The following is a 13,902-nucleotide window of genomic DNA, read 5'->3' as shown; positions in this document are numbered from 1 at the left end:
TGTGCCAGAAAGGCAGGCACAGAAGCCTCAGGGATCTGGGCACCAGCGCGGGCCTTACTTTGTACGCGTTAAGGATCTGCAGGGTGTTGCCCGATGCCAGCTTCAGCTGGATCAGTTCTTGATTCTTTGCTTCGATCGTCTCTAAAAACTGAGCGTTCTCGATCTTCAGCTGCTGAAAGTCAACCTCGTGGAGGGCCTCTCCTACCTCTTCCTTCTGCAGCTCAGAAAGGAGAAACAACGTGCAGTTGTCACTTCTGAATATACAGCTCACACCTTGCAATTCTGGGTGAGCTTTTGGAAGTCAGTCGTCATTCAGTCATTCAACAAACTCAGACTGGGAATCTGCTTGATACCAGGCATGGTGCTAGGCACTAGGGATAGAGATTTGAGTAAATATGATAGTCCCATACTCAAGGGAAGCTCAGAGGTCACAGCATGGTGTAGTGGGACATACAGGGGCAGACAGCAAACCCCTGAGCCAGGCCAGGGGAGCATGGAAGGCTGGGTCAGGGGAGGCTTCCCCCAGGAAGTGGTGCCCAAACAGGGCTTGGGGGAAGAAGGCCACTTAAAAGTTGTTTTTAGGGGAGTTCCCGTCGTGATGCAGTGGTTAATGAATCCGACTAGGAACCATGAGGCTGCGGGTTCGATCCCTGCCCTTGCTCAGTGGGTTAAGGATCCGGCATTGCTGTGGGCTGTGGTGTAGGCTGCAGATGTGGCTCGGATCCAGTGTTGCTGTGGCTCTGGCATAGGCTGGCGGCTACAGCTCCGATTAGACCCCTAGCCTGGGAACCTCCATATGCCGTGGGAGCGGCCCAAGAAATGGCAAAAAGACCAAAAAAAAAAAAAAAGTTGTTTTTAGGGAGTTCCCATCATGGATCAGTGGAAAAAAACTGAACTAGTATCCATGAGGATGCAGGTTTGATCCCTGGACTCGACCAGTGGGTTAAGGATCCTTAAGCTGTGGTGTAGGTTGCAGATTTGGCTCAGATCTGGCGTTGCTGTGGCTGTGGCATAAGCCAGCAGCTATAGCTCTGAGTGGACCCCTAGCCTGGGAACTTCCATATGCTTCGGGTGTGGCCCTAAAAAGACAAAAAATAAAAAAAACTTAAAAAATAGAAGTTTTTTTTTAAACCTGGAAAACCCAGGACAAGTGCCATAAATGCCCTTGCTTTGATCACATGACCTTTCTGCCCTGGGAGTATATGAGTGAACTGAGTTCCCTCCTGGCCCCTGCCCACCTTACCTGTCCCACTAGGTTGATGCCATTTTAATTTGTGGCACATGAGAGCCAAAGTCAGGACTGCTGCCACTCCCGCCTGCTACTCATGCTGTGCTACCTCCTAGAAGGCATCTTCTTCCTTTTCCCCCAAATGACACAATTTCCTTAAGCCCCAACTTGACCCATCCTCCAGCTCAAACGTTCCCAACCCATTTTCCACACCAGAGGGTAACCCTCCCTCCACTCCGCCTCTGGAGGCTGTGGCTCCTGGTCCCTGCTGCTGCTGCCTCTGTATAGCAGCTACACACCCATGCCTTTTCTCCCCATCACCACTTCCCGCCCCATCAATGTCATCTCTGTAGCAATGGCTTTTAGGTTAAAGGTCACCCATCTGCCTCCCCTCTCATGATTCAGGACGCCTGAGCTTGCAGGAACCCCAGGGAAATAGGATCTCAGTATCAGGAGGCAGCGCCAGTGGGGCCTCGTTTGTTCTTACACTGAACTCAGTTTCCTCCACTGACACCTCCACCCCTGCCCAGCTCCAGCCCGGCAGCCGCTCCCAAGCACTGTGTTTTCTTCCCCACAGCAGCCCCCTCTCCTTGGCTCCATCAGTCCCAGGTCCTCTAACGGGCTTTCCTTTCTCTCCACTTCCCTTCCTACATGGACTCTAGTTTACAGATTCTTTCAAGTGTGGAGCTCTCTCTGAGACACAGTGCTCTGGGGGCACTTGAGAACAGAGTGCAGTGAGACCACCCCTTTCCTGGGGGCGCTGTGTCCTGAACCCTAGGCCGTAGCATCGCCTCCAGTTGAGCTAACTTTATCAGGTGCTCTACGACTAAGCCACCCAGTACCTGTGCGGCTATTTGGGGGATCAGAGTGGAGGATCTTATGTGTGTCCTTAGTCACTTCCTATGATAAAGTTGTCCAGCCTGTTGAGTCTCTGGGATCCCAAGTTAGTCAAAGCATCAGTCTCCAGACATGTTAATTCTCCCACCTGACTCTGTGTCATTGTCAGTGGCCACCTCTGATGCACATGCCATCAGGGCCCATGTTTGAATTAATAATAAAAATATCTAGCTAGGAGAAGATGGGGCCATGTAACCACATTCCAGAGGCCCGGGGCCATGTAACCACATTCCAGAGGCCCTGTGCCATGTCTGCCTTACTGCTTTTAATCAGGAGCCTCTAGGCTCAGCTCACCAAAGACTCACCAAAGCTTACTATTAACTGTGCCACCCAGGCCACATTCCCTGAAAGGGTCAACAAGTATGTCATGAGGGTTTTTTAAATTCAAGCCAACTCCATCTACAGATTTGCCAGCAGAGAAACTGTATTAGGTTCCCATTGCTGCTATAACAAACTTAGGGGCGTAAAACAACATAAATGTATAGTCTTACAGCTCATGAGGTCAGAACCTGAAATGGTTCTTTAGACTAAACTCAAGGTGTTGAAAGGGCTGCATCCTTCCAGAGGCTCTAGAGAAGACTTTTCTTCCAGCTTCTGCAGGTGGCCTGCATCCTTTGTTCATGATCCCTTCCTCTGTCTTAAAAAAGCATCACTCTATCCCAGCTTCCATAATCATATCTTCTCTGACTCCTACTCTCCTGCCTCCTTCTAAGGACCCTTGTGATTACACTGGATCCACTCAGATAATCCAAGATAATCTCCTCATCTCAAGATCCTTGACTCAATTCCATGAGCAAAATCCTCGGCATATGGAAGTTCCTGGGCTAGGGGTCTAATCAGAGCTCCAGCTGCAGGCCTATGCCACAGCAATGCCAGCTCCAAGCCGTGTCTGTGACCTACACCACAGTTCACGGCAAGGTGAGGATCCTTAAGCCATTGAGCAAGGCCAGGGATCAAACCTGTGTCCTCAGGGATGCTAGTCAGATTCATTTCCTCTGAGCCACGAAGGGAACTCTCTGCATCTGCAAAATCTTTATGCCATCTTTATCTTTATGTTATGTAAGGTAACATATTCACAGATTCCAGGAATTAGTACATGGATATCTTTGGGAGCACATTGTTTTACCTACCGCAGCAACCTTCAAAAAAGGGAAAAGTCCCATACCTGCCTCAATTGTAAAAGCATCTTTTTCCTCTGGACTTTGAGAGAAACATTTTTCAAACGTAGCTTATCCTTCATATTATCCTAAAAAATAAAAGCAAATTTTAATCCACTGCTCCTCTTCTTCTCTGTTGGTTTGAGAAGGTGGTAGGTCTGGGGCTGCAAAAGGAACCCTTGAACCCTAGCATTCAGTCATGTCTTTTTAGGTCTTTTATGTCTACTCAAGTTGGTGTTGCTATGGTATTTTACTTATGATCAAGAAGCAGAGGAAACTGTGTCTGCTCCATACAAAATTTTCTATTGTCTTTAAATTCAGGACAATTTGGGTATATGCTCGGGTACAGGGCCCTTTCCTGACAAAATGATCTTATGATTCTTTAGTCTGTTATTCTTTTGGTAATTTATACAATTTTTTTATTAGTTACAACACATTAAAGTTAGCAACCCTACCTATCTCCAGGATCCAAAGCTAGATATGCTATAAAATCTTTGGAAGTGAAAGAGCATTTTATGTCTCATTCTTATGATAACTGAACTAAAAGAAAGTAAGATTTACATGTCCCATGCCACAGAGTCACCAACTAGATAGGCTCACACCTTTCTCAAGATAACATATCAAATCTTGAAACAAACATCAAAATGAAAAAGAAGCTGATCTGACAATACCATGCATATTCATCCTGCCTGATTGATTTTAGCCTTGATAAACTTGCATTTTAAGATTCATATTTCGAGGAATGTAAAGAATCTGCATACATGGGCAACGCATGTGGTGGACCAAGTGGAGTGGGCTGCCCGTTCTATGAATCTATTCCCCATGCTAAGCTCTAACCACCTGCCAACTCACCCTCCGGCGGTTCATGTCTTCGATGTACTTCATCACTTTCTGAGTGGCCAAAATACTCCCTTTCTTCTTGGATATGGTCTTTAGAATATCCTTTTTAAACTCATGCACTTCTCTCTGAACTTCAATCCATCGAATTTCAGCTTCCTCAATGATGGCCTGGGGGAGTCAGCACCAAAAGAGAAGAGTTTCCAAAAATTCTCAAGGACACATCCGTCCAAGGAAACCTTAGTTCTCAGCCCTATTCTGTCCCAATACATAAGCTTTTTTCTTAGAAAGATATCCCTAAGATACAAATTGGACAATATGGAGTTCCTGTCCTGACTCAGCGGAAATAAATCTGACTAGTATCCATGAGGATGCAGGTTTGATCCCTGGCTTCACTCAGTGGGTTAAGGATCCTGTGTTGCCGTGAGCTGTGGTGTAGGTTGCAGACGCAGCTTGGCTCTGGAGTTGCTATGGCTGTGGTGTAAGCCAGCAGCTGCAGCTCTGATTTGACCCCTAGCCCAGGAACTTCCATATGCCAGAGGTTCATCAGTAAAAACCAAAAAAAAGCGAGTATCAAAAAATTACAGTATCAATATAGAGGAGAAGAACAAACAAAAACAGGGCCTTGAGTATCTCTAGAAACATGTATTTCCGTATCTGAAACATTATTTATCCATTAAAAATTATAACATTAATATCATATCATACCATATACAAAAAAATATCTGGAAGGCTATATGCCAGGACATTAACCACAGTTGTATCTGGAAAGATGGATTAGTAGGGAGGCAAAGAAGCACTCTTACTATACATTTCTGTATCTTGAAAAGAGATATTAGGAGTTCCCGTCGTGGCTCAGTGGTTAACGAATCTGACTAGGAACCATGAGGTTGTGGGTTTGATCACTGGCCTTGCTCAGTGGGTTTAGGGTCTGGTGCTGCCATGAGCTGTGGTGTAGGTCGCAGGTGCGGCTGGGATCTGCCATTGCTGTGGCTCTGGTGTAGGACGGCAGCTACAGCTCTGATTAGACCCCTAGCCTGGGAACCTCCATATGCCATGGGAGCGGCCCTAGAAAAAGCAAAAAAAAAAGAAAGAAAAAAGATGTTATAAATGAATCTATGTACTAATATGGGAAGACATTCTTACGTAAAAAATATTTTACAAAATAATATGTTTTTGTAAAGAAATTCATATACACATAGAAAATAATCTAAGCTTGAGGAGATAAGTTCAAGAGTCAACAGAAACTACCTCTAGGTAGTAAGATTGTGAATAATTTCAAATGTTCTTGTTTTAGCTTACCTGTATGTTCAAATTTTGCTACAACAGAGATTGTTTTTAAACAAGAAAATACAAACGCACATTATTTTAAAAAAGTGAAATGAATAGCTACAGAGCAGATCACCTTTGTTGAGGCTCTTTCACTGGGCACCAAAGAGCCAAAGCATCTTCCTTCACCACTAGCGTCTGGCCCACCCTCTTCCCTCCCCATGATCTTCACATACCAGAACATACATGCACATTAAATGCTATTTTCTATGCATCACGTTCCTTCTCAGTTTTTCTCACTGGGGTTCTGCTTTCTAAGACATCAAAAACAAATTCCTCTGCCTGGCTTTCCACAGACCTACTCACCCTGATTTCCTAACATAGCTCCCAAAGCACCCTCTTCTCTAATCACACCATCCTCTTCAAGGTCATGAACTTGCCATGTTCGTTCCCACCTCCACTTCAGTGCTCGTCTCATTCACCTTACCTAGGGTGCCCTTGCTTTCCTACTTCTTAAACAAATGCCATCTTTCTTCAAGGCCATGCCACGTCCTATGTCCAGCCCCAACTCCTCAACAAAGTCTACTGTGACCACTCCTAGCCCACCACCATAATGTGTAATCACACAATCGAGCATGTCAGGACAGTGCTACCACATCCCAAGCTCCTTTAACATGTTAGAATTCAACAATGCCTGTTTGGAAAGAGAAAGAGGGGGAGAGAGTGAGGGGCGGGAGGGAAGGAGAAAGGGAAAGAGGGATAGGTTTATGCAGTACCAATGTTCCATCAATGGAGACCTGAGTCCACTGATCTTTCCTTTTCGAGGAGATGAGTGTGATTCTCTGTGTGCCTCCATTTAGAAATGGAAAAATTTAGAAACAGAACAGAAATATCTATTTTTCATACAACATGGCTATCAAATGCAAGCCAACAATGTCATCCCATGGGCAGTCAAATTAAGAGTGACATTTCTTCTCTGGAGGAAAACTGACCACATTGGGGTCCAATGAGACATGAGCCACAGTCATTCATGTTGCATATCGAGGCTGTCAAGGGATTTTTCATCCAACTAACTGACTTAACCTGAAGCCCCTTGTATTATTAAGGAATTATTATAAAACTTTAAGGGCATTTATAGTACTGTTTTTTAAAGAATTCATGTCTTAGAAATATTTACAGATAAATGATATGTTTAAGATTCATTTCAAAAATAGCCCAGGGACTTATTATGAGGGGGAAGTTGGTAGGGATATGGAGGAAATAAGAGTGGCCATATGTTACATCATTAAAAAGTCTATAAATAACCTAGAAAGGGTGTGGAGAAAAGGGAACCCTCCTACACTGTTGATGGGAATGTAAATTGGTACAGCCACTGTGAAAAACAGCAACAGCGTGGCACCTCAAAAAGCCAAAAATAGAGTTGCTATATGATCTTGCAATCCCACTCCTGGACATGTATCTGGAAAAAACTCTAATTCAAAAAGATACATGCACTTCAATGCTCACTGCAGCACTATTTACAACAGCCAAGACATGGGAGCAACCTAAATGTCCACTGACAGTGAGTGGATAAAGAGGTGGTACCCATGTACAGTGGAATAATACTTAGCCATTAAAAAGAGTGAAATAATGCCATGTGCAACAACACAGAGGGCTCTAGAGATTTTGTTGTTGTTGTTGCTGCTGTTGTTCAAGCTCATGGCCTGCAGAAGTTCCCCTAGGCCAGGGATCGAACCCAAGCCATAGCAGTGACAATAATAAGTCCTTAACCACTAGGCCACCAGGGAACTCTGGGACCTAGAGGTTATTATACCAAGTGAAGTAATTCAAAGAGAAAGATAAATACCATATGATATCACTTATATGTGGAATCTAAAATATGACACAAACGAACTTATCTATAAAAGAGAAACAGACTCATCAACATGGAGAACAGGCTTGTGGTTACCAAGCGGGAAAGGGAGTGGAAGAGAGATGGAGTGGGAGTTCAGGATTAGCAGATGAAAACTATTATACACAGAATGGATAAACACCTACTGTATAGCACAGGAAACTATATTCAAAATCCCGTGATAAACCATAATGGAAAGAAAACACACACACACACATATATATAACCGAATGATTTTTCCGTACAGCAGAAATTAACAACATTGTGAACCAACTATACATCAATAAAATAAATTTTTTTTTTCTGCCATTTCTTGGGCCGCTCTGCGGCATATGGAGGTTCCCAGGCTAGGGGTCTAATCGGAGCTGTAGCCACCGGCCTACACCAGAGCCACAGCAACGCGGGATCCGAGCCGCGTCTGCGACCTACACCACAGCTCACGGCAACGCCGGATCGTTAACCCACTGAGCAAGGGCAGGGACCGAACCCGCAACCTCATGGCTCCCAGTCGGATTCGTTAACCACTGCGCCACGACGGGAACTCCAATAAAATAAATTTTAAAAAGAGAGTGGCCATGTGTTATTATGTGTGGGTGTTGAATACCTAAGGGTTCACTGTGCTGGCTTCTCCATATTTGTGTATTTTGAAATTTTTCACTTTAAAAAGTTTAAAATTTGAGGAGCTTCCCTCATGGCTCAGCAGAAACGAACCTGACTAGTATCCATGAGGATGCAGGTGTGACCCCCCTGGCCCCACTCAGTGGTTAAGGATCTGGGTTGCCAAGAGCTGTGGGTAGGTCACAGATGGGGCTCGGAGCTGGCGTTGCTATGGCTCTGGTGTGGGCTGGAAGGTAGAGGTAGCTTCAATTCAAACCCTAGCCTGGGAACTTCCATATGCTGTGCCTCCTGCCTAAAATAAATAAATAAATAATTTTTAAGTTTAAAATTTGATATCTCCTCAAGCAGGTGGTAAGTTCCTCAAAGGCATGCCCTTGATTTTTTTTAACCTAATTGTGTGTTTCTCAAATTAGCAATGATTATATAAACTATAATCTATATAGTAGGTACCTCTTGCTGAGGCAGGGAGGATGGCCTACAGAAAGGAAGTACCTCGTGCTGCTGCAGGTCCCGTTCGGCGTTTGCCCTCATGTGCCTTATTTCATCCTTTGTGTCTTCCAGCTCCCTCTGCACAAGCTCGCATTTTTGGTCTACACTGAGGCCTGTCACACGGTCCACACCTGTGCGGGATTTGGATCTCCACTTGCCTCGTAACTGTAACACAAGAAAAGCAAAACCATTGGTCTACTAGGGACTGGTTATACAGCAGCCCAAGAGGGCATCAAAAGGACCACTCAGACCTGCTAGGGATCACTGTGAACGACAGCCAGAGGGGATCAACTCAATGTGAAAGGAGACTGGATACTGAGCCTGAGGTGATGTTCTTTTCACAAGTCCACCTGAGGTGCTGTGCCAAGTACATCAAAGGCCTACACTTGACAATGAACTGAAAATAAAGAAGGGGCAAAAAGACAAAAAAAAAAAAAAAAAAAAAAAAGGGAGTTCCCATCGTGGCGCAGTGGTTAACGAATCCGACTAGGAACCATGAGGTTGCGGGTTCAATCCCTGCCCTTGCTCAGTGGGTTAACGATCCGGCATTGCCGTGAGCTGTGGTGTAGGTTGCAGACGCGGCTCGGATCCTGAGTTGCTGTGGCTCTGGCGTAGGCCGGTGGCTACAGCTCCGATTGGACCCCTAGCCTGGGAACCTCCATATGCCGTGGGAGCGGCCCAAGAAATAGCAAAAAGACAAAAAAAAAAAAAAAAAAAAAAAAAAAAAAAGAAGGGAAAGTGTCTCGAGGGTGGGAAAATCGTGAACCTACCACAGACTAGCATTCAAGTCAGAGTCACAGAAAACCTGGAGCTCAGGGCTTCCTGAGCGGAACACAGGAGAAACACTGCATCTGGGGCCATGATGTGCAGTAAAAAAAACAAATAGACCCAAAATTTGGATTTCCTAGGCAATGAAGCCAAAGGTCAAAAACCAGTGGGCAAGGAATGTGTGGACCTGAAGATGGGATTGTTTGGCCCTCAAAAGATAGACCTATATACAGTTTTAAATCAAAAAAAAATTTGGAGTTCCCGTCGTGGCTCAGTGGTTAACGAATCTGACTAGGAACCATGGGGTTGCGGGTTCCATCCCTGGCCTTGCTCAGTGGATTAAGGATCCGGCACTGCAGTGAGTTGTGGTGTAGGTGGAGGACGAGGCTCAGATCCTGAGTTGCTGTGGCGCTGGTGTAGGCTGGCGGCTGCAGCCCCGATTAGACCCCTAGCCTGGGAACCTCCATATACCGTGGGTGTGGCCCTAGAAAAGACCAAAAAAAAAAAAAAATTAATTACCCACATTTGAAAAATCAGAAGATTTCACCAAAATAATCCAATTATTGCCAGATTCTCTTGAAAAATCAGCTGCTCTGGCAATACCAGGCTGTTTGGCTGGCCCTTTGAGATGGGAGAAGCACTCCAGTGCCCATACCAGGCCCATCTTCACTCCTTTAAGTGGCAGGCCAGGCCCCATATACATTTGGGTCCCTCAATTTAAGGGAATTATTTCAAACAAAGATGGTCTGGGAGTGTCAGTCCACCAGGTGGAACCTGATTCTGTTCATACTCAACTGAAGGAGAAACCTTGGCAGGGAAGGAAGAATCCAAAGTAGAACGGGGAGAAAGTCACATGAGGAAAAGAATTCTTAGGTCTTGCTGCTATACCTGTGCAATTTCTGCTCCTGATATCTTAATTTCTGATAATCGCAGAGATCGTTGGTCCCTGGGTTCCAGTTTATTGTAATATTTTTCAAACATCTCTGTCTCAGTTTTGAGCGCAGAGTTTCCATAGCTGCAAGACAGAGGGTGCCTGGGTAAGTTCCACCAATATAGGACTTGAACCCCCAAATAGCTAGTATTTAACACTTCAGCTTTGTAGGACCCTCTGCAAGATACTTAGCCTCTTAGTGCCTCACTTTCCAGATCTTTAAAATGGGAATAATACCAGTACCTATCTTTTAGGGTTGCAACAAGGAATACAAAGACTTTGGGGGAGTTCCCACTGTGGTGCAGCAGTAACAAACCTGACTAGTATCCATGAGGACTCGGGTTCTATCCCTTGCCTAGTTCAGTGGGTTAGGGATCTGGCGTTGCCATGAGCAGTGGTGTATGTCACAGATGTGGCTAGGATCCCAAGATGCTGTGGCTGTGGCATAGGCCAGCAGCTATAGCTCCAAATCAACCCCTAACATGGAAACTTCCATATGTCAAGGGTGTGCCCCCCCCCAAAAAAAGGCTTTGGGACAGTGCCTGGCACACAGTACATGCTATTTAAGTATTTGATATATTTTAAATATATATCGAGGGGTTTCCACCGTGGTACAATGGGTTAAGAATCTGACTACAGCAGCTAGGGTCACTGCAAATACACGGGTTCAATCCTCTGCCCAGAGCAGTGGGTTAAAGGACATGGTGCTGAGGCGGCTGTGGTGTAGGTCACAGCTGCAGCTTGGATTCAATCCCTGGCCCAGGAACTTCCATATGTCACAGTGCAGCCGTAGAAAGAAAGGAAGAAAGAAAAGAAAAATATATCTAATGAGCCACAAAATTCAGAGCACTGGGATTATAGGCATACCTTGGGGATACTTCAGGTTCAGTATCAGACCACCTCAACAAAGAAAATATCACAATAAAGTGAGTCACATAATTTTTTTTAGTTTTCCAATGCATATAAAGTTATGTTTATATTGCACTGTAGTCTACTAAGTATGCAATAGCATTATGTCTAAAAAATGTACATATCTTTTTTTTTTTTTTTTTTTTGGCCATGCCCAGGGCATGTGGAAGTTCCCCAGCGAGGGATGGAACCCGAGCCACAGTACAGACCCGAGCCACTGCAGTGAAAACACTGGATCCTTACCCTGCTGTGCCACAAAGGAACTACAAAAAAGTGCATATCTTAATTTAAAATGCTAAAAATGCTGAACATCATCTGAGCCTTCAGTGAGTAATAATCTTTTTGCAATAGTAACATTAAAAAAAGACTGATGACAAATCACATAATATAATAATAATGAAAAAGTTTGAAATATGATGAGAATTACTAAAATGTGACAGAGACACAAAGTGAATAAATGCTGTTAGAAAAACTGGCACCAACAGGCTTGTTCAATTCAGGGATGCACAAAACCTCATGGTGTAAAAAATGCAGTGTCTTCCAAGCACAATAAAGCAAAGTGCAGTAAATCAAAGTCATGCCTATATACTGAAAACTGCTATGTTTCAAGTATCTTCTAATCCATGTGTGAAATTCCTTCTGAATTACTCTGTTTTTGAAGGTACATATAACCACAATCTTCAGATGTTTCCTTTGGTTTAAATTCCTCAGCTCTTTTATTTCCAGAACCCAGTGGATCCACTAGAAGTTTATTATAAATGGTGGGAAAGCTTTGTATAGATGGTTTTTAAACAACTAGAGAGACAAACCTAGTTTATTCTGTATGTGCCAAGATTATGACCCTTTTAATTTATATAACATTCATACATATGAGTGTGTATAATACATACATATGTTTGTAAATGTATATATAAGGGAGAGAACAGCTTTGATATTTTCATACATCATTGAGCTAATTCCTATTTGGCTGAATTTTAAGCTTAGTGGGAAACGTTCAATGGAAATATCAAAGCAATTTTCTTTTTCAGCATGTAGTGTTCCCACCTGAGTCTTAATCCTAGCACTAGCACTGACTAGCTGTGTGACCTTAGGAAAGTGACAACTTCTGTGTCTGTTTCCTCACCCACTTCTTAGGGTTACTGTGCCATTATACAAGACTATATATGCAAAATACTTGGCACATAATAAGCACTCAAAAGATTGTAGCTATTTTAGTAATAATACCTCAGTTCTGACCTAAGCTATTTATTAACATATAGAAATAACATCTATTCTGCTGCCAGGTCAGGATATTCTTCCAAAAAGTTGTACAATTAACCTCAACTGCATCATGGAATCTTGATATCCAATATATTTGTTATAGTAGATACAAAACACACTGCTAAAATTACAGAACATTAGGCTACTCCGTCTTTGCTGTCGACCTCCACGCTTATACTCTGGTTCAGGTGTAAGTTGCCTCATACTAAAAACATCTCAATAGCTTCTTTTCTATCGTCTGCCACATTAATTTAATCATAGAATCTTAGCACTGGAAAGGGGTTTAGAGGTCACCCGGTCCAACCTGCCACCGCACAGTAGAGAAGCGGCTAAGCACGGTGTGGCACCAGGCTGAAGCTCTGGCTTCACCAATTAGGTTCTGGGCTTCGCACCAGTTTCTGTTTTGGCTCCATCAGTGGCTTCTTAGCTCCGTGGCGGTGGAGATATAGGAATAAAGAGCAAAGGTAAACGCCTTCCCCACTTTTTGGGCTGGGGCTGGGGGTCTCAGTTTCCTCAGAGTTCACTTCGGACTTCGATTATCTCGGTGCTGGACCGAGTTTCGACCTCACACTCTGAGGAGGGGCCGCCCCCAGAGGCCGGCCGGCTGGTACCTGAGCTCTTCCACCAGCCCGCAGAGCTGGATAATAGGTAGCTCGTTCTCGTCCTGGGCCTGCGCCTCGGAGGCAGAGGTCTCAGAGTCCTCATCCGTCATCACTGCAGAAGCTACCCTTGCCAAAGCCAAGGGTGACGAAGGGCGCCGGGTGCGAGAACCCACGCGTCACTCGGGCTGCGACCAAGCAGTAGGTTGCCAGGGCGACCCCGACGCATGCGTGAGGAGGCGGGGCTTCCTGAGGCCTCGCCCATCGATCCCAGCCCAACTCCTCGCTGCCGGGAACGTGATAGCTGACCTTGGGTGGACACCTAGGCGCCTTCACGGTGTACTTTTACTGTCATGCTTTTTAAAATGAGCTACGGTTTGCTCAGCGCTTACTGTGCTCTTGGCATCGTGTTAAGCAGAGTTTATGAAAATCCTTGCAACACTTGTTACAGTATCTATTCTTTTCTTTATGTATTCTTCAAATAAGGAAACAGAATCAGAAAGTTCGATTTGTGGGGGTGTCTTCTTTCTCTTACCTCTCTGTGAGGCCTCTACTCTGCTTACCACCCCGGGCTTCATACATACTAACTGCAGTTTCTCTGGAATGCCAATAATCTGTATTCCCGGAAGGAAAAAAACTTAGCTGATTATTTAATGGGTATAAATTCAAGAGACATTTGTAAATTGACATTATGTACTATGTTTTGAGAATCCTGGAAGAAGGTATGGAAGCAGACCATTCTGGCTTTCAAGGAGCTTCTAGTTAAATGAAGAAATAGCCCCCAAACCAGCTGTTGCAATCTGGAGTGATTATGGTAATATCTTTTCATAATGATCAATTCATTTAATCCTCAAAACAATCTTATGAAATTGGTATTATTATCTTCCTCTTACAGATCAGGAAATTGAGGAATAGAGTTAGATGAGTGGCCCACAGCCACCCAGGAATGGAGTTACCCTCCAGCTAGACCTAAATCCCTGCTGTTGACTTCTAAACTGATGTACATCATGGCAAGGATCTGCAAGGCAGCAAGGTATCTGTCTGTCTGC

General features: G+C 44.4%; 1 protein-coding gene across 2 annotated transcripts in view; it reads right to left on the bottom strand.

Annotated features, from left to right (window-relative positions):
- CFAP263 (cilia and flagella associated protein 263) overlaps window positions 1–13,078 on the bottom strand; it is a 36,630-nt gene extending 23,552 nt beyond the window's left edge. The window contains exons 1-6 of one of the 2 annotated variants that reach the window (XR_014804856.1): window positions 12,866–13,078; window positions 10,043–10,169; window positions 8,390–8,551; window positions 4,135–4,290; window positions 3,291–3,371; window positions 59–214 (exon numbers count right to left, since the gene is read on the bottom strand). Coding sequence is in view for 1 of the 2 variants with exons in the window: in NM_001244688.1 (NP_001231617.1) it covers window positions 59–214; window positions 3,291–3,371; window positions 4,135–4,290; window positions 8,390–8,551; window positions 10,043–10,169; window positions 12,866–12,966 (783 nt within the window). In the remaining variant the exon portion in view is untranslated. 2 annotated transcript variants of the gene reach the window in all.
- Between the last annotated feature and the right edge of the window lie 824 nt (window positions 13,079–13,902).

The sequence above is a fragment of the Sus scrofa genome, chromosome 6, assembly GCF_054392235.1.
Source record: "Sus scrofa isolate SSC_HxYL_T2T_F1_AM1 chromosome 6, Sscrofa_HxYL_maternal_Yorkshire_Landrace_v2.0, whole genome shotgun sequence".
In the NCBI taxonomy this organism is placed as follows: Eukaryota; Metazoa; Chordata; class Mammalia; order Artiodactyla; family Suidae; genus Sus; species Sus scrofa.
This window is presented reverse-complemented; position numbering and strand designations above follow the sequence as displayed.